Source organism: Lagenorhynchus albirostris, chromosome 13, assembly GCF_949774975.1.
Source record: "Lagenorhynchus albirostris chromosome 13, mLagAlb1.1, whole genome shotgun sequence".
NCBI lineage: Eukaryota > Metazoa > Chordata > Mammalia > Artiodactyla > Delphinidae > Lagenorhynchus > Lagenorhynchus albirostris.
The window spans coordinates 28,787,931-28,813,716 of NC_083107.1; the positions used below are offsets into that span (position 1 = coordinate 28,787,931).

A 25,786-nucleotide genomic window follows, 5' to 3' on the forward strand; every position below is an offset into this window, starting at 1 on the left:
TTCTGGGCAAGGACAACGGCCCTGTGTAAGGGAGAAAAAGCAGGTAAGAGAGCCCTAGACACCCTCCTCCTGGCTGGCCAGAGCTGAAAGAAGCGGAGACAAGGGACCCCTCACTCCTCTCCACACCGTACCCACAGCACAGGGGAGACCGCAAGCCAGGCCACCACCCCTCTTCCCAGGTGCCAGGAGGATTTCGTTGGCACAACGGACCAGAGCCCCTCCCCTCCAAGACAACACCTCTGAGAAAGCTGCCTCTGCCTGAGCCCCCTGACTCGTCCCTGCAGAGACAGTGGAAGCAGAGGGAGGAAAGGAGGGAAGGTGGGAAGCTCACATACCTCATTCCACACAGGGTTCACGTTGTTCTTGATGACTTTGGTTCTCTTCTTCACCCCTACGAGAGACACAGAGGGGGAGTGAAGAGACGTACCCCAACCTGCGCCTTCCCCAAGTGAGGGCCAGTTCCAAGACCTGCACTGCACCTCACCTGCCAAAGGAAACCTTACAAAACCCACGAGTCCCTGAGAATCCCACCAGTCTGCAATGAAAGCCCAATGCCAATCACACACATCTCTCAGCTCTGGGACAGACAAACAGCAGCCCCATCAGAAGGACTGTTTAAAGGAAAATACCCAGCCTGACTCTTCTTAATGAGTTCGTTATTGTTACTCCTGACTTTCTCAGTAAAGCTTTTAAATTGTAAAGTTTCTGATTCTCAAAATGAATGATCTTCATAGAAAATATTCCATTTTTCTTTAAAACAATCTGTCTCCACATATTGTATGATTCCATTTATATGAAATGTCCAGAACAGGCAAATTCAGAGACAGAAAATAGATTAGTAGTTTCCAGGGCCCTAGAGGGAGATGGGAATGGCAAGTGAACGCTTAATGGAGATTTCTTTTTGGGGTGATGAACTGTTATGGAATTAGATAGTGATGATGGTTGTACAACATTGTGAGTATATTAAAAACCATTTACACTGTACACTTTTAAATGGTTAAAATGGTGACTTTTAGGGTCTGTGAATTTTACCTCAATTTTAAAAAAATCCACCTCACTCTCACCTTGAAGGTATCTATCTGGAGCAGGCTGTCCTACCTGCTCGTGAGGGCTGGGCCGAGGGAATGCAGAAGGGCTTTGAGATAGACAACAAGAAGAACTAACACTGTGATGGCTGGGAAGAGCCACAGTGCCCCAGGCGGCAGACTGCTGAGCGCTCCCTCTGGAGTTTGGGCTGAAGGGGTGAATGAGGGGCACAGAAAGGGCTAAACACGTCTGGCTCTTCCATTAAGCATCAGAACAGAAATGATTCTGTGTTCAATGGACGATTAAAAGTGTTCAGCCAGGGCTTCCCTGGCGGCACAGTGGTTAAGAATCTGCCTGCCAATGCAGGGGACACGGGTTCAAGCCCTGTTCCGGGAAGATCCCACATGCTGGAGCAACTAAGCCTGTGCGCCACAGCTACTGAGCCTGCGCTCTAGAGCCTGCGAGCCACAACTACTGAAGCCCGTGCACCTAGAGCCCGTGCTCCGCAACAAGAGAAGCCACTGCGATGAGAAGCCTGCGCACCGCAACGAAGAGTAGCCCCCACTCAGTCGCAGCTAGAGCAAGTCTGCATGCAGCAACGAAGACCCAATGCAGCCAAAAATAAATAAATAAAAATAAATAAATTTTAAAAATAATTTTTTTAAAAAAGTGTTCAGCCAGACACAAAACTTATATTTGGGTTGGATCTGAAAGATCACCTGTTCAACCGCGCATGTGCAAGACCCTGCAGTAAGAAGCCTTTGGTCTCACCTGGACTGCTCAGTGTTTACAGAGTCCTGTCTGGACCATGAAAGCCCCTCAAGCCTCTGGAAACATCTCGCAGGACCCCCGAGTCTTCCTCTGAAACTGAGCATTGTCCGTTTCCCTTCTGTAGGGTCAGCCCCCCTGGCCCGGTTCAGAGCATGGAGAGAAGCGGGGAGCAGAGGTGGGTCAAGGACGCAAGCCAGGTAGGGGGAAGGATTTGGAGGAAGGAAACAACAGAGTAAGGAGCAAAGGAAAATCCAGGAGAAAGAAACATCTGAGGGAGGATCGGTAGACTTAAGGCAAAGATTCAGCCCCACGAGCCCCCTCAGAGATCCTGAGAAACCTCCACCAGTGGTAGAGGGTGAGCCCCCAACCCCTCTCACCGCCTGCTGCAAATCACTGTTGTGGGAAAAGCACGTGGACTTTGGAATGACACAGACCACCATAGAATACTTATTTTCTGGGAGACCCGAGGGGCAGCAGTTCTCAAATTTTTGGTCACAGGATGTCATTCTTAAAAATTATTGAGGCGGGACTTCCCTGGTGGTGCAGTGGTTAAGAATCTGCCTGCCAGTGCAGGGGACACCGGTTACAGCCCTGGTCCGGGAAGATCCCACATGCTGCGGAGCAACTAAGCCCGTGTGCCACACTACTGAAGCCCAAGTGCCTAGAGCCCGTGCTCCGCAACAGAGAGAAGCCACCGCAATGAAAAGCCCGCGCACCGCAATGAAGAGTAGCCCCCGCTTCCTGCAACTAGAGAAAGCCCGCGCACAGCAACAAAGTCCCAATGCAGCCAAAAAGAAATAAATAAATAAAATAAAGTTTAAAAAAAATTATTGAGGGGACTTCGCTGGTAGCGCAGTGGTTAAGAATCCGCCTGTCAATGCGAGGGACACGGGTTCGATCCCTGGTCCGGGAAGATCCCACATGCCGCGGAGCAACTTAGCCCATGCGCCAGAACTACTGGAGCCCATGCGCCTAGAGTCTGTGCTCCACAACAAGAGAAGCCACCGCAATGAGAAGCCCGTGCACCACAACAAAGAGTAGCCCCCGCTCGCCACAGAGACCCAACACAGCCATAAATAAATAAATAAATAAATAAATAAATAAATAAATAAATAAATAAACAAATTTATTTATTTTAAAAAAAGTAAAACTTCCATAGAAAAAAATTTATCGAGGACCCTAAGGAGCTTTTACTAAGGTAACTTGTATCTATCAGCTTTTACTGTATTCAAGGTTAAAACTGAGGCATTTAAAAATATTTATTTAGTAATTAATATTACATTAACAATAATAAGCCCAGTACATGTTAACATAAGTGGCATATTTTTGTGAAAAATAACTAACTTCCAAAACAAAGGCAACAGAAAAGTGACACTGTTTACATTTTGCAAATCTCTTTAATGCCTCCCTGAAGTCTCATTATCCTGTCTACATTCAGTCCATTGAGATGTCTTGTTTTAGTTGACATCTGTGAAAAAAACCCAACCAGACATATAGTTGGAGATGCATATTAATAAATTTTCAGATGATTGTGGATCTCCTTCTTTGATACTGCACCAAAACTCAATAAGTATTATTTCTTTTTCTTTTTTTTAAATTTTTGGCTGCATTGGGTCTTCGTAGCTGCGTGCGGGCTTTCTCAAGTTGCGGCAAGCTGGGGCTACTCTTCGTTGCGGTGCGCAGTCTTCTCATTGCCGGGGCTTCTCTTGTTGTGGAGCACAGGCTCTAGGCGCATGGGCTTCAGTAGCTGTAGCACGTAGGCTCAGTAGTTGTGGCTCGCGGACTCTAGAGCAAAGGCTCAGTAGTTGGGACGCAGGGGTCTTAGTTGCTCCGTGGCATGTGGGAGCTTCCTGAACCAGGGCTTGAACTCGTGTCCCCTGCATTGGCAGGCAGATTCTTAACCACTGTGTCACTAGGGAAGCCCTCAATAAGTAGTATTTCTTAAACCTAAAGGTTAGCTGCAGTGTGAAATCTGAAAGCAGAGTGATGAACATTTTGTACTCTGTTACATTAAAATCTGTTGTCCTATCTTGCATTTTGAATAAATCTTTTATCCACACATGATTCTGTAACATCTTGCATTGCTCATTTGGGAAGTTTTTGCTCACTGAGTTACGCAGACCTTCCAAATGTTGACACGTTTCACTGTATAATACTGAAAAATCACATTCATTAATATCACCATCAGTCTCATCAGAAAAGACATTAAATACTGGGAAACTGGAAGACAGAAGCTTTCTAAAATTCCAATTTTTGTTTGAAAGCTCAAATTTTATGATGGGCAACAAATGATAAACGTCAACTTTTAAGGTGGCAGGCTCACTCACTCATTTTCAAGAAAACGTCTATCAGATGCCCAAGTCTGAACGATCATAGTTTGTCAGTCATTCTTTCAAGTAAAAACGGTATTCCATTAAAAAAAAAAAAAAAGCCTAGTTCAGCATGCCACTCAAGCAGTCACACGGGGCTTTTTCTTGCAACGACCTTCATTGTCCAGGGTGCAGCAGAATGCTCTGTGCATACTTCCCATCTCAACACAGAAAATATTACAAACGTGTAACTCCAGATCAAGATTAATAAAATTAATATTTGTACTGCTTTATCAAGGTCATTCTTCAGTAAAACTGGCTTTTTTCCCCCCAAACTGTGAGTACTGGCTTTTTTTTTTTCAAATTACATGAGGGTGAAAAATACAACAACTAGTACAATTTGGTGCCAAAGCCCTCATTAGTCTTAAGGCAGCAACAGTTTCACCTTCCAGTGCTATTGTACCAGTTGTACAAATATGGACTCAGCGAAAATGGCAAATAGCATCTTAGTGTTATTGTGGAAATAGCTTTAACCTTGCTGACCTGCTCAAAGGCCTGGGGATTCCCCCAGAGGTCCACGTACCACACTTGAAGAACCTCTTAGGAAATTCACTGAACATCTCAGTTTCCTCATCTGTAAGGTCATAATAATACCTCCCTACGGGACTGTGGTGAAAATTAAACAAGATAAGATGACTGAGCTGCCTGGCACACAGCACGCTCATTAAATGTGAGTTCACTTCCCCTCCCCTCCCCTCTGTGCTCCACTCTGATGCATCTAGCGAATTCCTACTGATCCTTCAATGGGCAGCTCAGTTGTCTCTGCTCAGATAAGCCTCCCCCGCCTCTCCCAGACAGAGATGGTTGCAAGCTGTGACCATGTATATCGAACAGCAGGACAACTGTGTGCTTCTATGTCTGTCTCCCCTACTAGAGTGTGAGCTTCAGAGAGCAGACACCATGCCTTCCTCATGTTAGGAACCCTAGAATACAGCAAGGTGCCCAGTAATCGGGTGCCAAAGGAATGGGTCCTTTGCTTTCCCAAGTTGACTGCAAGTTCACTTCCTCACTAGAGGACAGAACGGCTCTTCTCAGAGAACGCCAGAGACTGCATTCGCAGAATGGCTACATGTCAACAGAAAGAGGGGATGAAAGAAAGTACAATGGGGGACAGGTGTCCTTGGGGGGCCCAGTTATCTTCTTAAAGGTTGCCCAGGCCTGCCCTGGCTGAATCATTCTGAATCCCCTTGGGGCCCATGTTGGTATGGTTCCAGCAGAGGTTAAACACATGGCTTTGGAGTCATTCAAACAGCAGGCGCTACTAACTGAACTTGTCACCGCTCTAAGGCCTTATCTCCCTTGGCAGTAAAATGACAATAATAAAGTGTCTGCTGTATCAGTTTTGAGGGGATATGAGATGCTATCTAAGTGTTCTCTTCCCCTCCCCTATCAACTTTCCATGACCTACAGGAGTAACATGGAAAATTCCATCTGCAGCCTCTCTTGAATTGTCCACTTGGAAACATATCCAGGTGCTCCTGGCTAGCAGCAACTAAGCAGTGTCTGTGTGCCAAGCCCTGTGTCTTTTAAACATTTTCTACTTCCCGCCTTCCCTGAAGATGAGGAGAACAAACACCCTCTAAGGGATTTCACTAAGTCCCGGTTAGAAGGGCCAACTCTGGGACCCTCTGGATGACATGAAGCGAGTGGTCGCTGATAGGCTCTACAGCCCCAAAGAAGAGCCAGAAAGAAATGAAACGTTAACCCGGCACGATCACATGACTTACAGACGCCAAGGAAGAGGACGTCAGGCTGCTAATTAGGAAACAGTTCCTTCCTCATCATGGATTTAGACCTGTCCTGTCCTTGATCATCAATTCTGGCCTTGAGAGATGTGGCGTTATGTCTGTAAATAAACAGACTCAATACTTAAAGATACAGGAGAGCTCACAGCTCGTGCTGGGGTTGGGGGAGGGGATTACATCCTCTCCCCAGATTACTCTGCAGAACTGGGGGCCAGCAGGCATCCGTGAGAATCATGCTGGAGCCCTAGGGTGTGCCTCCAGGCTGAATGACTTAGTGAAGGGGAGTGAACCCGCCATGGGAGGGCTCTTCTGGGCCCCATGCAAACTCTTCACTTGTTTCCCCAGCCTACCCACCCCAACTCAACCCACACTCCGAGACCACAGTCACCCATGGCTGTAGGGTAGTGTTTTTCTTTTTCTTTCTCTTTTTTGTTTTTTGACCACACTGCACAGCATGCAGGATCTTAGTTCCCTGACCAGGGATCGAACCCGTGCCCCCTGCAGTGGAAGCACAGAGTCCTAACAACTGGACTGTCAGGAAAGTCCCTAGGGTGGTGTTTTTCAAACTGCAAATTGGGACCCATTAGCAGGCCATGACATCAATTGAGTGAGTTGACCAATATGTCTTTTTTTTTTTTTTTTTTTTGCGGTACGCGGGCCTCTCACTGTTGTGGCCTCTCCCGTTGCAGAGCACAGGCTCCGGACACGCAGGCTCAGCGGTCACGGCTCACGGGCCCAGCTGCTCCGCGGCATGTGGGATCATCCCGGACCGGGGCACAAACCCGTGTCCCCTGCATCGGCAGGCGGACTCTCAACAACTGCGCCACCAGGGAAGCCCTATATTATGTGTATTTTAACACAATTTTTTTTTAAGTCCAGATGGAAGATAGTGAGGACACAGGTAGCAGGCCTGGGGTCTACTGACAGGCATCTGGGTGGGGAAGGCAGAAGTGGTGGTGGGAGCAGAGCACATCTCAGATTCTGACAGGGATGCATGAGTGCTGGTGGGGCTGTTCACCTAGAGAGGGAGCAGAGAGAAGAGGAGATGGGGCATCTGGGACTCCCAAAGAGAGAGAGATGGGTTGTTTCTGCCCACCAGTCAGGTAACAGGACCCACTGTCAAAGAGGCAGGGCACCTTCAGATCGTGCAGGCAATCTCAATGCAGTCTCTCATTTAGTCCACAAATATTTATAGAGGACTTGCTCTGGGCTGGGCACTCTCTTGACAGCTCATTAGAATACCCATCAGAGGGACTTCCCTGGTGGTGCAGCAGTTAAGAATCTGCCTGCCAGTGCAAGGGACACAGGTTCAAGCCCTGATCCAGGAAGATCCCACATGCAGCAGAGCAACTAAGTCCATGCGCCACAGCCACTGAGCCCGCGCTCTAGAGCCCGAGACCCACAACTACTGAGCCTGCGTGCCATAACTGCAGAAGCCCGTGCGCCTAGAGCCCGTGCTCTGCAACAAGAGAAACCACAGCAATGAGAAGCCCGCTCACCGCAACTAGAGAAAGCCCACACGCAGCAACAAAGACCCAATGCAGCCAAGAATAAATAAATTAATTAATTTTAAAAAAAAGAATACCCATCAGATAAACAAAGCGATAGAAATTCAAAGTTACCAGCAGAAAACCAAAAACTGGTGGACAAGAGAAATGGTGGTAAACGGAGAAAAGGTAGCCCTGGCTTCTGCTGAGGGAAGGCCTGCTTTACTTCTTGGCACAGATACCCCCTAACAAAAAGGGTAGGCAGACTCTGATAACTCTGATACTTGCCCCACCATCTGTGCCCTGACTTAAGCCTGCACACCCCAAGACTGGGCAGCAGTCACTCCCTGCTTCCCTAGCAGAGCCCTACTCTTCTCACCTCAAGAACTCCCACCTCGATCTCAATTTTCTAAATCTTAACTGAAAGCATACTTTCCAGAAAATGAGTAGTCAGGAAGGGGTGGTGGCAGGTGGATATACTGGCTGTGATGGAATGCTCTCTAGGAGGGGTAGGCTTTAAACTCAAAAGGCCAATTAGAACTGGGGAAGATATTTTAAACATCTATGACAACATCTTAATGTCCTTAATATGTAAAGAGGACTCACAACTAATGAAGAAAAAGACAAACATCTCTTCCCTCCCAAACTGGGCAAATTAAAAAGCAATTCAGTAAGAAATAAATGTAAATAGGCAATAACATCGAAAGGTCACAAATACTATTTGAACCTAAGAAATTGTTAAAAATTTGCATGATAATGCTTTGTGTTAGCAGAATTATAAGAAAATAAGCCCTCAAACTCAGCTAATGGGAAGATAAAGTTGGTACAGACTGTCAGGATAGCAATTTGGGAAATGTGGCAAAGCCTTAAATATGTCTATAACCTCTGACACAGCAACGCCACTTCCAGTATTTACCAAAAGGAAATGGTTAAATAAGTGGGCAAAGATTTCTCATAGTGACGGTATAATTTAAGCTTTGGATATAAATATTAAAAAATTGATACAACCTAAATATTACTTAATAGGGGGTTGATTAACTGAATTATGGTACATCCACGTAATAAAATAAAACTTAGAAGGTGTGCAGAGAATATTTACTGATGCAAAAATGCCCCTGGCTTCTTACTGAGTGAAAATGTAAATATGCAAACATCTGGAAAAAAGATATCTGGATGGGATTATCTCTAGGGAGGAAGGCAAGGGGTCTAGGGACTTCTGGTGGAGGGGTAGGACCGGTAAGGTTCAATTCCTTGACCTGAGTGACAGACATGGGTGTTCCCTTCATAATTTATCCATTAAAGCAGGGTTCCTCAACCTTGGCCGTGTTAGCTTCTGGGGATGGATAAGTCATTGTTGCGGGTGTCATGGAGCTGTCTTGTGCACTGTAGGACGTTTAGCAGCATTCCTGGCCTCTACCCACAGTAGATGCCAATAGTACCTCATCCTCCCACCCAGTGGTGACAACCCAAAAGGTCTCCAGACATTGCCAAATGTCCTGAGGAACAAAATCGCCAACTGAGAACAACTGCATTAAAGCGTACATTTATACATTATGTACTTACTTAGGTGTTAAATTTCACACTAAAATTGCTTTAAAAAAAAAAAGAAAAAAGACTCTTGGAGGAAATACGTCAAATTGTTGACAAGTTAATTGGAAGTATAAGGCTGGGGGCTACTTTTTACTTTTGTCTCATCCTTTTTTACATTGAGTACATGTTATGTTCACCTAAAGAAAACAGGCTATTTTCCATGCTTTAAAGTAATTTTTTTTTTTTTTTTTTTTTGCGGTTCGCGGGCCGGCCTCTCCCGTTGCCGAGCACAGGCTCCGGACACGCAGGCTCAGTGGCCATGGCTCACGGGCCCAGCCGCTCCGCCGCGGCACGTGGGATCCTCTCGGACCGAGGTTGCATCGGCAGGCGGACTCTCAACCACTGCGCCACCAGGGAAGCCCTAAAGTAACTTTTAATATTCAAAAAGCTAGATTCAGAGAGTCCGGTGTCCTTGCAGCTCACCTTCCCTATACAGGTAAGTCACGTGGGCCCACCTACAGATGGTTCTATAAGATTCCCCAGGAGATAGATGAGCGGGGAGGGGGGAAGGGAGAGAGAGCGACTGGAGAGACACGGGGAGGAAGAGAGGACTGATGGGAGGAGGGAAAGGGAAGGGGCAGTAATGACTCGGGTTCTGGCTGGTGAGCCTGGAGGAAGCAGGGTAGAAATTCACTAAGTGGGGGCACAGGAGACCCAAACTTCAAGGAAATAAGATGTTTGAGCTCCAAGGGAACAGGGATCTGGTTTTGTTCTTGGATGCATCCCCAGCCCCTCGAACAGCACCCAGCATGTAGTAGGTGCTCAATAAATATTTGTTCAATGAACTAAATGCATGAATGAAGGGATGTAAATCATGACATTAGAGGGTGGGAAGTGGGCAGGGCAGAAGAGAAGTCCAGCTCATTACATGCTATAGGAAATGAAGCTGTCCATTCACCATTCACGCAGATGGTCAGTCAAAAATCTCCACCATGGCCCAGGTACTCATGGTAGTTAGTCACGCTAACTAAATAATTAATACAAGAACAAAGGGATGATAAGTATTCATTAAAAACCTCTATCCTAAAGACCTGAGAGAGGGAACACATAAAAGGGCCCTCAGAGTCCAGCCTCCCAGAGCTCATAGTCTATTTTGGGAGGCAGGTCCTGAAATTACATCTGAGCCTGGAATGCCCGGAACAACTGTGAGACAAGTGGGCCTGGCTAGGCCCATGCTCCTCGGGCTCCGCTCCGAGTGGGAGCCCAGAGCACAGTGCGGAGACTTCTCTGCAAGCAGTCCAGTCCCCTCTGTGCCATGATGTGTTCCGACAAGGCTTCTCACCCCTGATTGCGCTTTCTGTACATTTGGAGATTTTTTGGAAACACCTATATCTGGGCCCCTCACCCCAGAAGTTTTGCTTCAAGAGAGGAGGGACAGGGAGTTTGGCAGTGTTTTTTCTGAAAGCTCTCCACGCAATTCTGATGTGCAACCGGAGTTGAGTACCTCAAGCTAGATGATCTGTAAATTCTGGGTCTGATTCTAACAGCCCCTTTCCCTAAGCATCAACTCAGCCCCAAAGTCCAGCATGAATACCCCTGTCAGGTGGGGGAGGTCACATTAATTTCACCTTTCACCACATCTCACATCAATTTCTCTCAAGATGTGAGTTCCAAAATGGCCTGCGTCAGGTATGGAAATGCTAATTCTTAGGTCACTTAAACCTGCTGCATCAGAACCTCTATGGCTAGGACCCAGGAATCTGTCTTTCAAGCACAATCGCCAGAAGATTCTCAGGCACAGTAAAACATGAAAACCATTGCCTCAGACTGTTGAGACTCCCAGGCACATCTGGAAGACGGTGAGTAACTGGGCCACAAAGGAGACACACTCGAGAGTACCACCTGTTTGCTCTCAGCCCCAGGCATCCTGATGAATAGGACAAGATGCTGCCCTCAAGGAGTCCTGCGATCCTAATTATGGAGCAAAGTACTGAGCACAGCCCAGCTGGGGCAGGTGCACTAGCAGACCTAACAAGGTGCTGTGCATTAAGAGAGGAGAGACTAATGATAGCCAGGGGAATCCTGGGTGCCTTCCTGGAGAAGGTGGCATTGTAGCTGGGCTTTGAAAGATAAATAGACTTTGAACAGCTGGAGATGGTACATTCCATTATATTTCAGTTTTGCTAGGAGCTTGTCAGTGCAAATAAATAGTAAGGCATTATAAAGGGAGGGGAATACAGAGATGGGGAGAGGACAGCAGGTGCATGTGCTTGGGGTACCTGGGCTGGGGCAACAGCCAAGAGGGACCTCAATTGATTTGGACTCAAGGGCGCTGCCCACTCCAAGCACTCCCTGCCATGACCAGGACACTTCTCCAGGTTTCCATTTCCTTGTCTGCAGAATGGGGAGATTAGTAGCTACCACAAAACCGTTAGAGAACCAGGGAAAGAGAGTGGTGAACAGATGCAAAAGAAGTCCAAAGCATCTAAGAGACCTAGGCTGATGAAGGGCCCTGGGCTCAGGGTCCTTGGGGAGCTTCTTTCCCAGCCAGTGTTGGCCCCATCATTTCCACACAAGAATGGCTTAAGCAGAATCTGAACCTAAGGGAGAACTAGGGACCTTGTCTGGATGCTGCATTTCATAGTAGGCACCCAGGAATATCACCAATTAATGAAAACAGAAGAGTTATCTAAACTGTTTCGACTCACACTTTTCAAAAGAGGAATAAAATGTAAATGGTCACACATCAAAGAATAAAAGCTACAGTTAGTTCTCACTTTGCCAAACTGTGTCTTTCATCTACGGTTATCATCATTTGGGGGTGCTTGGGGAGAAGATGGCGATCGTGGGTCAGAGCTAAAGAGCCCCCTTGGTGTTCCCACCTTTTTCTAACCTCCTGAAAACACCAGCCACTTGTCCCTCTCCGTTTGACCACCTTTTGCGCCGCACACGTTTTTTAATTCCACAAAACCACAGGATACACCTCGTGGTAAGAGGAAAACCCTCTCCCTTTCCTTAATTATCTTTCTTTGCAGAACCGGGGTCCTGACTCACTGCCATTGTTCCTTCTCTTAATTTTGACAGATCCTTCCTCTTCCCTTTCCCCTCCTGAGATACCTCCTCCCGTGGGAATGTCTGCCTTGAGGCGGGAGTTAAGGGTGCCTGGTGAGAAGGGGGCGGGGTTTGAGTCCTTTGGGGTGTTTGCCCCAAACAGAGAGACCCTCTCTGGTCTAAGTACCACAGGCAGGTGTTTAGGCTCTTTGCATTTAAAAAACTTCCTTGAACTCTCAAAATTTTTTGTATCAAGGCTACATCCGCTCTGTTCTATCCCTTTTCCTCCCAACTGAGACACGGCCGATTCAATATGGCCAGTGCTGAAGAAAGATGGACGAATGAATGAATGAAATCAAGACACAACTTTCACGGTCTCCACACCCAGTTTTTAAGCGATCCTATTCCTCTCTCTTCCGCACCCATCCTCCAACCCCGCCCTCATCACTGCCCGCTAAGGGCTCGCACGTTATTCCCTCTGGGCTTCGGTCTTAGAAAAGTGTTAACTGTCGACCTGTTATGGCACTTCCGGTTTTCCAAAATTTCTGAACACTGTGGCATCTATCGTGCTCGGCTGCATCCTCCTCGTCCCCTCGGCAGAAGATAGGACCGAAATTTCTCTGAGATTTCTGTCCTTGCTGACGGGGAGGAAACTATGGCTTGGGCTACAGTTAGCGCCGGAGCCGGGGCGGCAGACCCGGCGGTGCGCGCGCAGAGTCGGTGGCGCGGGCGCACGGGCGCCACGGCCACGGGGCTCTCACCTCGGAAAGTCAGGCTGGCGACCGGGTCGCTGCGCCGGTCCTTCTTCACACTGGGGAGGTTGCTGGCCCTCACCAGCTGGCAGCTCAGCATGGTTCGGCCGGCCCCCACCGAGCAAGCGCTCGGCTCCGAGGCAGCCGCACCAGAGGGGAGCGAGCTGTCGCCTCCGCGGGAGAAGTCCCGGCGCCTGGGAGAGGCCGCGGCGAGGACACCGGACACCCACTGGGTGGACCCTCCCCTCCGGCCCGGGTCCATATCCGCCCTGCCCGCGGAGGGCGGGGCGGGCCAGGGGTCAGCCTGGCGCCGGCGGGGGCGCTGGTCCCCTCCGCGGGTCCCCGCCCTCGCCAGGAATGGAAGCGCAGCTGACGCGGGGCGCACGGCTCGGCTACGCAGCTGGGAAGCGTCGCCCGCCCGCCTGCTAGCGGGAGCCCGCACCGTCCCGGTTACCCGCCCGGCCAGCGCGCCCGGGCCCCGAGCGCACCAAGGCCGACTTGTTTCCACTGCTCTCCTGCCCGAAGCGCCCAGGGGCAACTGGGTGCGAAGGCGGGAGGTGGGGGAAACCCGGCTTCAGAGACCAGAGTGTGTCCGCGGGAAACTGCAAGCGCTGCGAAAGCTAGAGGAGGAGAGGGCCGAGCGGCCAAACGCGCGCTGCGCCCTGAGCCCCTGGCGCCCACGCCGCTCGCCTCGGCCCACCTTCCCCCTCGACCGCCCTCGGTGCCCCGGAGGTCCGAGAGACTCCGACGCTCGAACTCTCGCGAAGGGCCTCTGAGCCTTCTCCAGAGCAGTCTGGGGTCACCCGCCTCCGGAGGCGGAGGTCTGCATCCTGCCCACTCGGTACCCTGCCACATCCCCAACAGCAATCTCTAGGTCCCCTCGCCCTCACCATGAGGGGAATTGCCTAGAGCGTGAGCCTCGAGTGGTGACAGCCTTTAGCGTGCGTTCCTGTGTTACGTCTGGTTCCTTTCCAGCTGATGAACTTCTTGGCCACAGGTGGCTTCTCACCTCCATACCCCTACATTGCAGCACCGAGCACCCGACAGGCACTGTCCCTCCTCCCACCTCCCAGGTCCTCACTAGCTTCCTCACTCAGCCTCAATTCAATGACTAGTTATCGTCAGTCTGCTGCACAAGATCACAGCTCTCTTTCTCTTCACTTGTTTTGAAGATCCAGCATTTTCAGGTGGCTAAACAGCAACGTGGTGAAATCCAGTCCTGCCTACTCCACCCCAGCCCGCTAAGCACTAAAGGTGTTGGAGAATAACACAGCTAGCCTGCTGGTCTCACCTGTTATTTCCCACCCCTGACTCTGGTGGATCCTGAGTGCTGATAGGGAACTACTACATCTCCACAGCCTCTTCAATCTCCCTCTCTCCTAGACAACTATTTCATACTTTTCTCTCCCCGAACCTACAACACCCCATCACCATCCTCGCTCTCAGTTTGCTTTTTATATGCAAAGTAGAGAACTTCCTCAGGCTCCCCGCCTCCTAACTCCCGTCAGCTTCTGCACCCAAATCTTTTGCTCTTTCTCCTGCTGTTATAAACGAATCATTTGTACTCCTAAGCACCGCTGGGCACTTGGGCACTAGATCCTACCCCCTCACCCACTCGATGACAAGTCTGAGGCTGTCCTCTCCCCAACCTTAAAGGCTGCACCTTCTCTAGCTGGCTTGCGCCCTCTTCCTCCTGACTCTACTACTCTCCCTGGGTGACCTCACTAACCCTTATGATGAGCTGGACATTTACTTCCTCTCCAACATCCAAACTTCCTCTCTCTCAGCAGAACCCGACTATTCGGGTACTACCCCCAGCCCTAGCTCCAGATCCTGACCTATCTGAGACCATCTCCTGGCAATAGCTATTGGTCCAGCAATGGCATATGTCCCGAGTTGTTCTCCTGGAGGGATAACTTATCCTCCGTGAATGGACAAGCCCAACTTCCTCTCCTGCTTCGTGAGAATAAGGAAGCATGTAGATCAAATTGCCGGCCAGCTCTAAGATGTAGCAGACACCAAGGACGGCAGACCAGAGAGAAAAATGGAGTCAGCCTGGGTCCAGGGTGACTGTGGAGCTGTCCACTGTATATGCCCAGAGTCCACCAGGTCTCTGGATCATACTGTGGCGTGGTACTAACAGGGCTTCCTCCCAAAAGGACTTGTATCGGGAATAAAAACCACTTTAAGGGCTTCCCTGGTGGCACAGTGGTTGAGAGTCCACCTGCCGATGCAGGGGTACACGGGTTTGTGCCCCGGTCCAGGAAGATCCCACATGCCGTGGAGCGGCTGGGCCCGTGAGCCATGGCCACTGAGCCTGCGCATCTGGAGCCTGTGCTCTGCAACGGGAGAGGCCACAACAGTGAGAGGCCCGCATACCTCAAAAAATATATATATCACTTTAAGACTGTTTATTATTAAAGTCTTTTTGAGGTAGGATTTCACTTACTTGCAGCCTAAGTCATCCTTACTGACTTTGGTACCATCTATGTGCCCACGGCATCCAAGTACCTCCACCAAGGCGTTTCCACCACCACCCTCTCCTGCCTGGGCTGCCTCTTAGCTGGTCACCTCTGGTCCATTATCCACACAGGAGCCAAGTGATCTTAAATATAATCATGTCTTTCCCCTCGTAAAATCCCTCCAAGGCCTGCCATGCTCTTGGAATAAAGCCCGGCTCCCTTTCCTCTGCATACAAGGTAAGACCCCTCAGCCCCTCACTTCTCAGTTTCTGGAACATGCTGAGCTCCCTCCAAACTCCCACCAAGCTCTGCTGTCACCTCCACCTGCACCTGCCTTCCCCCCTCTCTTAAAGGGCCACCCCCACTCACTCTTCAGGCTTCATCACTTCCGTGGGAAGCCTCTGACCTCCTGGTCTAGGCTGGGTCCTCTGGCAAACAACTGCACAGCAGCGCTTTTCCTTCTTAGCGCTTGTCCCAACTGGAAGCAGTAACTATTTGTTTAAGTGCTGGTTTGGTGTCTAGCTAGATGGTGGAGTCGGTTGATGAGGGGAGAGCCCCAGTCTGTCTCAGGCAGCCAGGTGTTCCCGGTGGATAGGAAGGGCTGGCCTGGGGTTGGTGTGATGGACATTGTACTTGGCTCCCCAGTGTCCCTTCCACCCTGTGATGTGAAGTGTGCTGTTCTCAAAGAGGGTAGTACTGCCCCCTAGGGGGAATTTTGGATCTGATGATCGAGGATAGTTTTTTTTTTTTTTTTTTTTTTTTTTTGGTGGTACGCGGGCCTCTCACTGCTGCGGCCTCTCCCGTTGCGGAGCACAGGCTCCGGACGCGCAGGCTCAGCGGCCATGACTCACGGGCCCAGCCGCTCCACGGCATGTGGGATCTTCCCGGACCGGGGCACGAACCCGTGTCCCCTGCATCGGCAGGCGGACTCTCAACCACTGCGCCACCAGGGAAGCCCTCGAGGATAGTTTTTACCATCACAATAATTCCTGACTTTGCTGCCTTCCCCAGCACACCACACCCTGCCCCCTAGCCCTGCTCTAATCGGTCAGAGGGGGCACAGGAAATCTGTAGGGGCATATCTAATATTTCCAGAGGAATATTCCAAGGGACCTTTGCAAACACTTGGCTTATGTCCGAGGAACAGGGTCTCCACACTCCTGCTCAGTCAGTACACCAGAAAAGCAGCGGCTGGTGGCCTGAGCCCTGGACACTTCCTGAGGCCTCTTTTCCCATCCCAACTTCCAACTTCCCAGCCTGGCTGCCCTTCACTTCTCCCTGATAGGATGGCTGGCTCTTCCCTTGGAGATGTCATCCCGGGGCCTGGTGCTCAAGGGGGCTTCCTCCCAAGGGGACTTGCAACAGGAATGCAGCTCTTGCGGACAGTGTGCTGAGACCTCAACTTGTCCCCCTCAAAGATGTTCTCCCGGGGCTTCCCTGGTGGCGCAGTGGTTGAGAGTCCGCCTGCCGATGCAGGGGACACGGATTTTGTGCCCCGGTCCGGGAAGATCCCACATGCCGCGGAGTGGCTGGGCCCGTGAGCCATGGCCGCTGAGCCTGCGCGTCCATAGCCTGTGCTCCGCAACGGGAGAGGCCACAACAGTGAGAGGCCCATGTACTGCAAAAAAAAAAAAAAAAAAGATGTTCTCCCCTCCTGCCATAGAAATGTTCCAAGGCGATTGACCTGGAAGCATGGTCACCCACATAAATAGACTACATTTCCCAGAACTCCCTCAGAGCTAGATGTGGCCAGGAAACCAGGTGATGACCGATGCGATATGAGCAGGAGGGCTATGTGTGTCCTGCCCAGGCTGCAGTGAAAACATATCCCAAATCATCATATCCCAAATTCCCCCAAGGGGACAGTACTATCCTCTTTGAGAACCACTGGCTTATCATGGTGTGGAAGGGACACTGGAGAGCCAAGTACAGTATCCACCACACCAACCATGTTGTCAAAGGGACCACGGGGGATAGCAGAGAAACAAGACAGAAGGGATCCGGGGGCCTGGACAGCCCTGCGGGTCAGAACTTTACCAGCCTGGGCTGCCTACACATCAACCATTATGTGAGTGAGAGAGACCATCGTGCCCCCCACCATCAGTTAGGGCTCGCTAACCAACAGCCAGGTCTGCATCCTACCTAAGGCCCCAGGTAAGGGCGGCTCCTCGGCATCCCGGAAAACTCCAGCCCCACTGCACAGGTGACAAGGCCAGCTTAGGAGCCACTGTTGGGTAGCAAGTGGGTAAGGGTGGTCTCGGGTGTCCTCGGCCTGCAGCAGCTTGAAGCAGGATTTCAGCTCCCGGCCAGAGATCGAAGTCAGGCCACGGCAGTGAGAGCACTGAATCCTAGCCACTAGACCGGTGGCCAGTGACAAGAAAATGAATTTCCACAAAGAAACGGAGAGTAGTGAAACAAGTAAAGTGTTTATTAGGAGGAAAAAGAGTACGTGTGGGTAGACACACGGGCGGGCTCAGAGAGAGAGTCGCGCCGTTGTGGTAGTTTGAATGACCTTTATGGGGCATTTCTTCTGGGTTTCCTTTGGCCAGTCATCTTGCTTTGCTGGTTCTGAGTCCATATTTGGTATATCTCAGCGTCCTCCTCTGTGTGTGTGCGCATCTCTTAGCCAAGATGGATTCTAGAGAATAGGCCTATGGGTAGGTTGACATCACTTACTATGGGGTGGCGCCCCCTCCCTTTTTGACCTCCAAGGAGCTTTTCTGTGTATGTGTAGTTGGGAAGGTCTCCTTGACTTCTGAGAATGAGGAATCTGTGGTCTTCTATCCCTTATCTGGGCAGGGCTTAGCTTCTCCTCCCTCCTGCTGTTTGGAGTATCTGTCCACAGGGGACAAACTCCAGCCGTTTAGCCTGGGCATCATCTATCTCCTGCCTCAAGGGGACCTGCTTTGAAGCTGAATTTGCATAGCAAGGCCAGTTTTTACTTACAATTTCATGTTAAGCGCAACAGACATTTCAGAGCTAAAAGAGGTAAGGTGGGGAGGGGACTAAGGCTCTCCCCTGTTACCCCATCGGTGTAGTCATGGATAGGTGCTGACTGATAATCTCAAGTGAGAGGAGACTGGCTGCCTGTTCCCTGGAGAGTCCAAGAACCAAGGTCTCCCAGATTAAACAAAACACCATCAGATGCTGCCACTGGTGTCCCCTGGGACACATCCAGCACATAGACCTGCTGTCTTTGATCAACACAATGTTGTATAACAAAATTGTACTTTAACCATAAGGAGATCTGGATTTATAGCATCCCTTGAAAAATCAGAGGAGCTGGTACACGATCCCTAATTTTCTGCCTAACGCTGACTCTCTGGCACCTGCAGCCGGGAGCATGCATCTCGCCTCGCCCTACTCGCTACCACTCACCCAACATGCATGCGCTTCTCCCTCTGGCCTTAGTTACACCACCTGCCATGCTCCCATGGGCATGTGGGTTTGTGACCCTCTTCTGTCACCTAGATGGGGTCCTTCCTCCCTGCCAGTCAAGGAGGAGATACTTCAAGGAGAGCCCCTTCTTGCTTTTGGAGTTGGCCTCCTCTGGCTCAGTTCTCCTAATGTCTGGGGGCTTGTTTTTTCCCAAGGCCTGACATGGGGTATCCAGGAAGCAAATAAACCTTGCCCTCTGCTTCCAATAACACCAACCTGGAGACGAACGCTCTGCATGTGAGCTTACAGGATTCCTCAGGGCACATCTGCCAAAGTCCAAAAACTTACAGGAGTAAGGATGGTCCAATGCCTCCTCCTGCCCTCTCCGCTCACATTCATTGAAGAATTTGTGTCCCAAGGATATCCCAATCCGACCAGCTGGGATTAGAGAGGCAGTCACGTGTCTACCAGGGGTGTCGGGGTGTAGACTGCACATACAGCAGTGATTCTGGTTATGGCCATGGTCATGTGACCGACTGCCTGGGAAGAACTCTCCCATAGCAGGAACAATCAGATGGCCCTGCGTCCATCCCAGTGCACCCTTTTCTAGCCATGTGTCCCAAGACGTGAGATATGACCTTTCAGAGTCTGTTTCCACTTCTGTGAAATCGAGAGAATGCTACTTCACAGAGCTGTTAGGAGGATTACAGCAAACACTAAAGTTTCCAGGCCAGTGCCTACCTGGCGCACAGTAGGTGCACAACAGATGTTAGTGCTCTTCTTGCTAACATTTCAGCCTAATGAACCAATCTGGAAAGAGACCAGCATGCAGGAAGTAAAGAAAGAAATAGGGGTGGGCTAGGGAGGGTGGGAGGGAGGGAGACGCAAGAGGGAAGAGATATGGGAACATATGTATATGTATAACTGATTCACTTTGTTATAAAGCAGAAACTAACACACCACTGTAAAGCAATTATACTCCAATAAAGATGTAAAAAAAAAAAAAAGAAAAGAAAGAAACAGATTTTGGCCTGGGGAGAGGGACTGAGAAGGTTTGTGGGCTCAGGGAGTCACTTTTCCAAGAAAGATCTAGCCCAATGGTGAGGGTCACAGCCAGCCGGCAGGCAAGTGGACATATGTCTTGGCCTCAGAAGCGACTGCTCCGGGGCGTGCGGGGGGAGCAGCCAGAGGAGACAGGACCAGGGTCCCTTGGGGCCGAGGGGATGGCCACTCACTCTTCAGCACATTGTGCCCCGTCTGGTAGGACAGTAGATGAACCAACAGAGCTGGTGATAGGCCGGACCGGGAAAAAAGATAGTGAAAGGCTTTCTGGATGTGTGCAGTGATTTCTTAGTACATGTACAATACATGTTAACCATAATAATAATTATAATAAATATATATATAAACATATATAATAATAGTAAAATAGTTAATATGTATTTAAGTGCCAGGCACTATTCAAAGTGTATTATGTGGATTAACACATAAACTCTTCAGAATCATCCCTCCAAAGCAGGTACTATTATTATCAACACTTTATAGATGAGGAAACTGAGACACAGAGAGGTTAAGTAACTTGTCCAAAGACACACAGCTGGAAAATGACAGTGCTGGGATTCCAAATCCAAGGTCCCAGGCAGTCTGGGTCCACAGCCAACACTCTCAGCTACCGTCCTTTCATTCTTGTTCCATGCTCTCATCCCACTGGAATGTGACCAAGGCTGCCAGCTATCTGCACCCCTGAGCCCCTCCACCCCACTGGATTGGCTAAGCTTGGGGCCTATGCTTACAGTGCCCCTTTTCCAGAGGCCCCCAAGTGCCTGCCACACCCACTGCAGGCTGCCCACCTCAGTGCTACATGATGCATGCCCCTAGCCTTAGCTTATCAGTCCCTGAACAGCCATCACAGGCCTAACAGAGGCCTTGAGATGGCCTAGCACAAGAGTACTGCCCAGAGGGAGCATCCTGGGCCAACTGGTGACTGGTCCTATGAGATGCAGAGAGGGTGATGCAGAGGGGCAGAGACCCCTCTGAGATAAGAAAGCATCCTCCAGACCAGAGAATGCGAGTGGGGATGTCAGGGCCTGAGGACGAACGAGAGTGGGTGGCAGCAGGGACAATGTGTGAGATAAGGCAGGGTGTGAGGGGGCCACGTGCAGACGGAGACTGGTCTCTGGGGTGTGAGCCAGACCTGGGTCCTGCCCCTCCACCTTTTACTGCTTGTCTCTTATAAATCAGAGCTAAGACCAGAGGGAAATGGTAGAGCAGTTAAAGACGGGTTCTGGAGCCAGAGTGTGTGGGCCTGAATCCTGATTCCACTAATTACTAGTGTAGGACTGAACCTCTTTCTGGTGTAGAACGGGGGTGATAATGGTTGCTACCATATATGGTTGCTAGGAGGATGAAGCGTCTACATATAAGGGCCTGGCACAAATTACAACTCGAACACGATAGAACTCATAGTAAGTGAGCTCCATTTAGAACAGCACTTACACCTAGTAAGCACAGTATCAGTTAAATATATCTCACAGGACCGTTGTGGGGTTTTGAAGAAACGGCATCTGAAAATGGTACATTGTGCTTAATGAATGACCATTCTCTCTGCTTGTGATGAATACACTTTTCAAAATTGGAATCCTGCATCTCTGGGTCATGCGTCATACACTGCCCTCCCTGCAGCCTTGCACTGCCCCCGACTCTGACTCAGCCCATGCTGGGTACCCCACACACAGCCCTCCCCTGTTCTGGCCCAGGCCCAGGGTGCCTCATGTGTGGGCAGTGCATGGTATGCTTCCCAAAGCACTTTCTTATTCATGAGCATGGACGCTGAGAACAACAGAGGGCATGATGATGGGGGTGGGAGGGGCGCTTTGGCCACTGTGTGACCTTGGTCAGGCCTCTGCCCTTCTCTGGGCCTATCTGCTCATCTATAAAAGGGGATGATACCCCTGCCCACTGGCCTTACAAAGCTACCATGAGCAGGAAATGAATTTATGCGTGCACGGAGGCACCTGTGAAATTATGACATATTACAAATAGGTAACCAAAGGAGGAGGTCTATGGGCCCTAAAACCAGAAGGTCTGAGAAAGCCAGGTCCAGGCCAGCTGGTGCGGGAAGCCTTCCCAGAAGGGTGTTCTGCTCTGAGGAGTGTGTCCCTGACACAGAGCCTTCTGCATAATCACTCACCAACCTGGCCCTGGTCGGGATAAGGAGGGTGAGCAGGCCCGAATGTCGCAGGGAGGCCAAATTTGGACATGAGTGAAGAGCTTGGCCAACACTCAGGAGGTGGACTGTGGCCAAGGGTGGGGGAGGGAGGCCTGCGCTCCCCATGACTGCTTGGCAGTGACTGTGATGGCTGGGAGTGGGGGGGATCCAGAAGGCCCCCTGTGAAGGCTGGGGACCCTCCCAGTCAGCACAGTGTACCTCGTTCATCGCCAGGGAAGGGGGAGCCCACCCAGAGGAGCCAGGCTGCAGGCAAAGGGGAGGACTGCAGGCTGACAGCAGACAGACAAATGGGGGGAAGGGCTCAGTCAGGGCGAGGATGCAGGATGGGGCAATTGCTCCATGACGACAGGAGAGGAGCCACACCAATAGGATTTCCTCTAGGTAAAGCACTTCTGGGGTGAGAAAGTGCTTCCCCTTTCATTATTCATTATTCATTCTTTCCTTTCTCTTACTAGAGTTCTGAGCTTGGTCTGGGTAGGGGCGCCATGAAGGCTGAGTCAAGTGTGTTGTCCTGCAGGGAGGTGTTGGGAGCTGGGGGTGTGGTCAGAGAAGGTGGGGGAAAGTCTGGTTCAGGCTGAGTGGACGCCAGAGGAGACAAGACCCCTGAGAACAGAGGCAGGGGCTCCAAGGTGACCTTTCTTGCATTTCATCTGTGCACTGGACAGCTCCAGAGGGTGCTCAGCCCTCAGGGGGCCCTGTGCCAGGCGAGGGGTGCTGGGGCGGGAGTGGCTGCTTAAAGCACAGGGTGCCTGTTTTCCCTCTGGCAGCAATGTGTCCTTCCTCCCCTCAGCCAGGGGGCTATTTACAGAGTGAATGGTGCTCCCTGGAGGTCTGCAGCTCTCAGCCCAGGGCCCTCAGCCAGGCTGCTAGTCCGGGCCATGCAGATGAACCACTGGCCTGGCCTGCCCAGAGCCAAGGTTTCAGAGGAAGCGTGGAGGCCCCCGATTGGTGCCCTCGTTCTCCTCCTGGAAACACCTTGATAAAGCTCATTTCTGAAGGCAACTGTGGGAAACTGGTCAGAACAGGTCAAAGCAACGCATTAGGAAAAGAGCACAGCTGGAGTGTCACCTCCCACTCCTTCTACCCCCTTTGGGGCACACTGCTTTCCAGGCCAAGGGCCCATTCAGCGACTCCTCCTCGAGAAACCCAAAATCTCACACCCAGGAATGTGTGTGTGTGTGTGTGTGTGTGTGTGTGTGTGTGTGTGTGCACATTGCTATGGACACATGCCTGCGTTCTGTGAGTTTCTACTCCTTGGAACTTGCAGGTGTCACATGCACTTCAGGTGTGCATGTGTCCGGGAACACATGGGCATAGGGGCGTCTGGGAACAGGCAGATCCAGGAGCTTGTGAAACTGAAAGGGAATGTCTGCTGGATGGCCAGGGACCAGCCGATGCTATGATTGCCAGAGGCCTGGGATGTAGCCAGATCTCCGGGGTAGAAAGGGAATGACAGGTAACTAACAGAGGCTGAGAGTGAACCCACAGGGTGGGTGGGGAGCTGGACTCCCACACTCCTGCCCTCTGGTCCTTCTCCCTCAGTATGGCTCCAAACCCACAGACCCAGCTGTGTAGACCCCAGCTCTGGCTCCACCCAGAGGGGCGTCGCAGAGAAGCAGACAGGGCCCTGCCGTCACCTCCTGGAGTAGGCCGTTCATCACCATGAAAAGACCTTCCTGTGGGAGGTCTCAATCTGAGAGGGGAGCAGGCTCCCCTGCTCAAGGTAGCCTCAATCTGATGATGGAGCTACCACCCCCAACATGCTAAATTTCCCGCATCCTGTGCCCAAAGCAAGGGTAGGATCCCTGGACCGATGGGCGATGCCTCTGCCCCCAGTGGCCGCCTGCCTGCCGGCCCAGCCTGTAATAGAGAGCGAAGGCCGAGGAGAGCCGCCAGGCCCGGGCCGGGGCGCGGGGAGGGGGTGGGGGGTGGGGGGCGGGAAGAGCTGGATTACAAATAGTCCAGGCACCAGTCTTCCGGGGAGAGGCGGGGAGCCCTGCAGTAAAACGCTTTGCGGCACACAACCTGGAAAGGCCTCTTTTAAGAGATCCTGAGAGTGCGAGGAAAGATGCTGACCCCGTCTTCCAGGCCCCTCTTAGCCCCAACCCGGGCTCAGCTTCCAGGCCGCTCAGCCACCTCTCCCTCTTGCCACAATTTCCCTCTGAGTCGCCTCTCTCCGAGGGTGTGTGTTTTTGCAACACTCAAAGTCAATCTGGTCTGGGCGAGGAGTCTGGCCTCTCACGTCCCAGTGCTCTCCGGGATGGAGAGCCGCGGCGTCTCCTCTCCGACCCCATCCTCCCCTCCCGAGAGGGATCGCGGGCCCCTCCTACCTGCAAACACCGCAGAGCAGTAGGCATCGCTGATGTCGGAGTCCGGGGTGTGGACGTTCTCGGCGTAGAGGATGAAGACCCTCAGCATGACTGGCGGGGAGTCAGGGCCCAGTGCGCCCAGGGCGCGGAGAGGGCTGGGGAAGGTCGGGGACGGTCGAGGCGCAGCTCGTGGGTTCCCTCACTGGAGAGAGCTGGCGGAGGGAGAACGGCTTGGATCACTGGCTCCCGGCTCAGAGCAGCGGCTCTTAAAGAGGAACAGGCCAGTCCCGGGCTGCTTCAGTGGGCTCCACTCGGTCCGCGCCCCGGCTGCGCTCAGCCCGCTTGTCAGCGGGTGCTCCGAGGAGAACAGGGGCTTCTGCTCACCTTCCACCCCCGCCGCCCTACCCGGGCTCGGCTAAGCTGTAATTCAATGCTCCGGCCGCAGACTCTCCCAATGACACGGCATTTTGCACCTGGCGGTGGAACAGCGGACTGGGCGGCGGCCGCGAGGGCTGAGGGCTGGACCAGGGGTCCGGGCGCCCAGCGCAGTTCACATCTCGCTCCTGCACGGGAGAAGGGCTTTGTCCCTCCCCTGACCTTCCACCTCCGGCAGTGTGCGCAACGCCGAGCCCGTCGCCTCCTCCCGCCGCAGGGATTCCAGCACTCCCCCTCGGAGCCAGCCGGCCGGACCGCCCCGGGGACGCGCTGGGGAGCAGGCGCGGGGCCGGCGCTTTCGCGAGAGAAGACCAGAGCTGAGGAATTTCATTGACGGGCAGCGCCGGCTGCCTTAAAAACTTTGTACCGCTCTTCTCTGGTTATAAAAACAACACATGCCACTTTTAACACAAAATCATAAAAGAAAGAAATCACTGAGTCTGAAAAATACAGTATTAACATTTGTTTATTTACCAGCCCAGATTTTTTCCTGTGAATTGCATGCATATATGCACGTAAATTAGTCTTTATTGTACACCTGAGATCAGAGTGTCTGTGCAGTTCCGTGTCCTGCTTTTTCATGTACCGTTTTCTTGCATCATTAAAAATTCTTTATAAACAATTTTTTTCAACAGCTACCTAATTTTCTATCATATGAATGTCTTAAATTCTCAAAGCTTTCTCCCACTGCTGCACATTTAGGCTCTTCCCAGTTTCTTATCATCAGAGTAGTGAGAAATCGTTTTTTATATAAAAACTGGGATATAAACCCATCTTGAGCCCCCCTCTGCTTGTTCCTCAGATGGGATTCCTAGCTTTGGAATTATAAGGGCACAGGACATGCCTTTTTTTTAGGCCCTAGTACCTGTTGCTAAACTGCTTTCCGGGAGCTGTGTGGACCCACTCCCAGCAGATGGGTGACTCACCTTCTAAAGTGGGCCACTTGGATGGGTGTGGGTGTGCTGTCAGCAAAACTTGTCAGCTGTCAGCAAAACTTCTCCCCCAGCAGCCCATGGGGGTAGCACACACTCCCAGCGCAGGAAGGGTCAGCTGCTGACAGGGGGCTCGCTTTGCCTTATATGAAGGTACCAGGAGGTAGCAACACTCCCCCAAAGGTCTGTGATTTTAAGATCAGAATAGCAGACACTGTGGTCACTTATAGTTCTCCGGCTGCAATCTGTGCCTCTTCTTTGCCTCTAGCACCATACGTGGTTGGGGGAAAAGTAAAATGAGGGGGCTTAA

At 51.2% G+C, this 25,786-nt stretch overlaps 1 protein-coding gene across 29 annotated transcripts in view; it reads right to left on the reverse strand.

Moving 5' to 3' along the window:
* DYSF (dysferlin) overlaps positions 1–24,757 on the reverse strand; it is a 222,709-nt gene extending 197,952 nt beyond the window's left edge. For 11 of the 29 annotated variants that reach the window (XM_060168903.1, XM_060168896.1, XM_060168900.1 and 8 more), the window contains exons 1-2: positions 12,741–12,822; positions 336–391 (exon numbers count right to left, since the gene is read on the reverse strand). In XM_060168903.1, coding sequence (XP_060024886.1) covers positions 336–340 — 5 coding nt within the window. In that variant the 5' untranslated portion in view covers positions 341–391; positions 12,741–12,822. Of the gene's footprint in view, positions 1–335; positions 392–12,740; positions 12,943–24,130 lie in introns of those variants that run through there. The other 18 variants (XM_060168915.1, XM_060168917.1, XM_060168911.1 and 15 more) reach the window with 6 other exon arrangements.
* Positions 24,758–25,786: the final 1,029 nt, after the last annotated feature.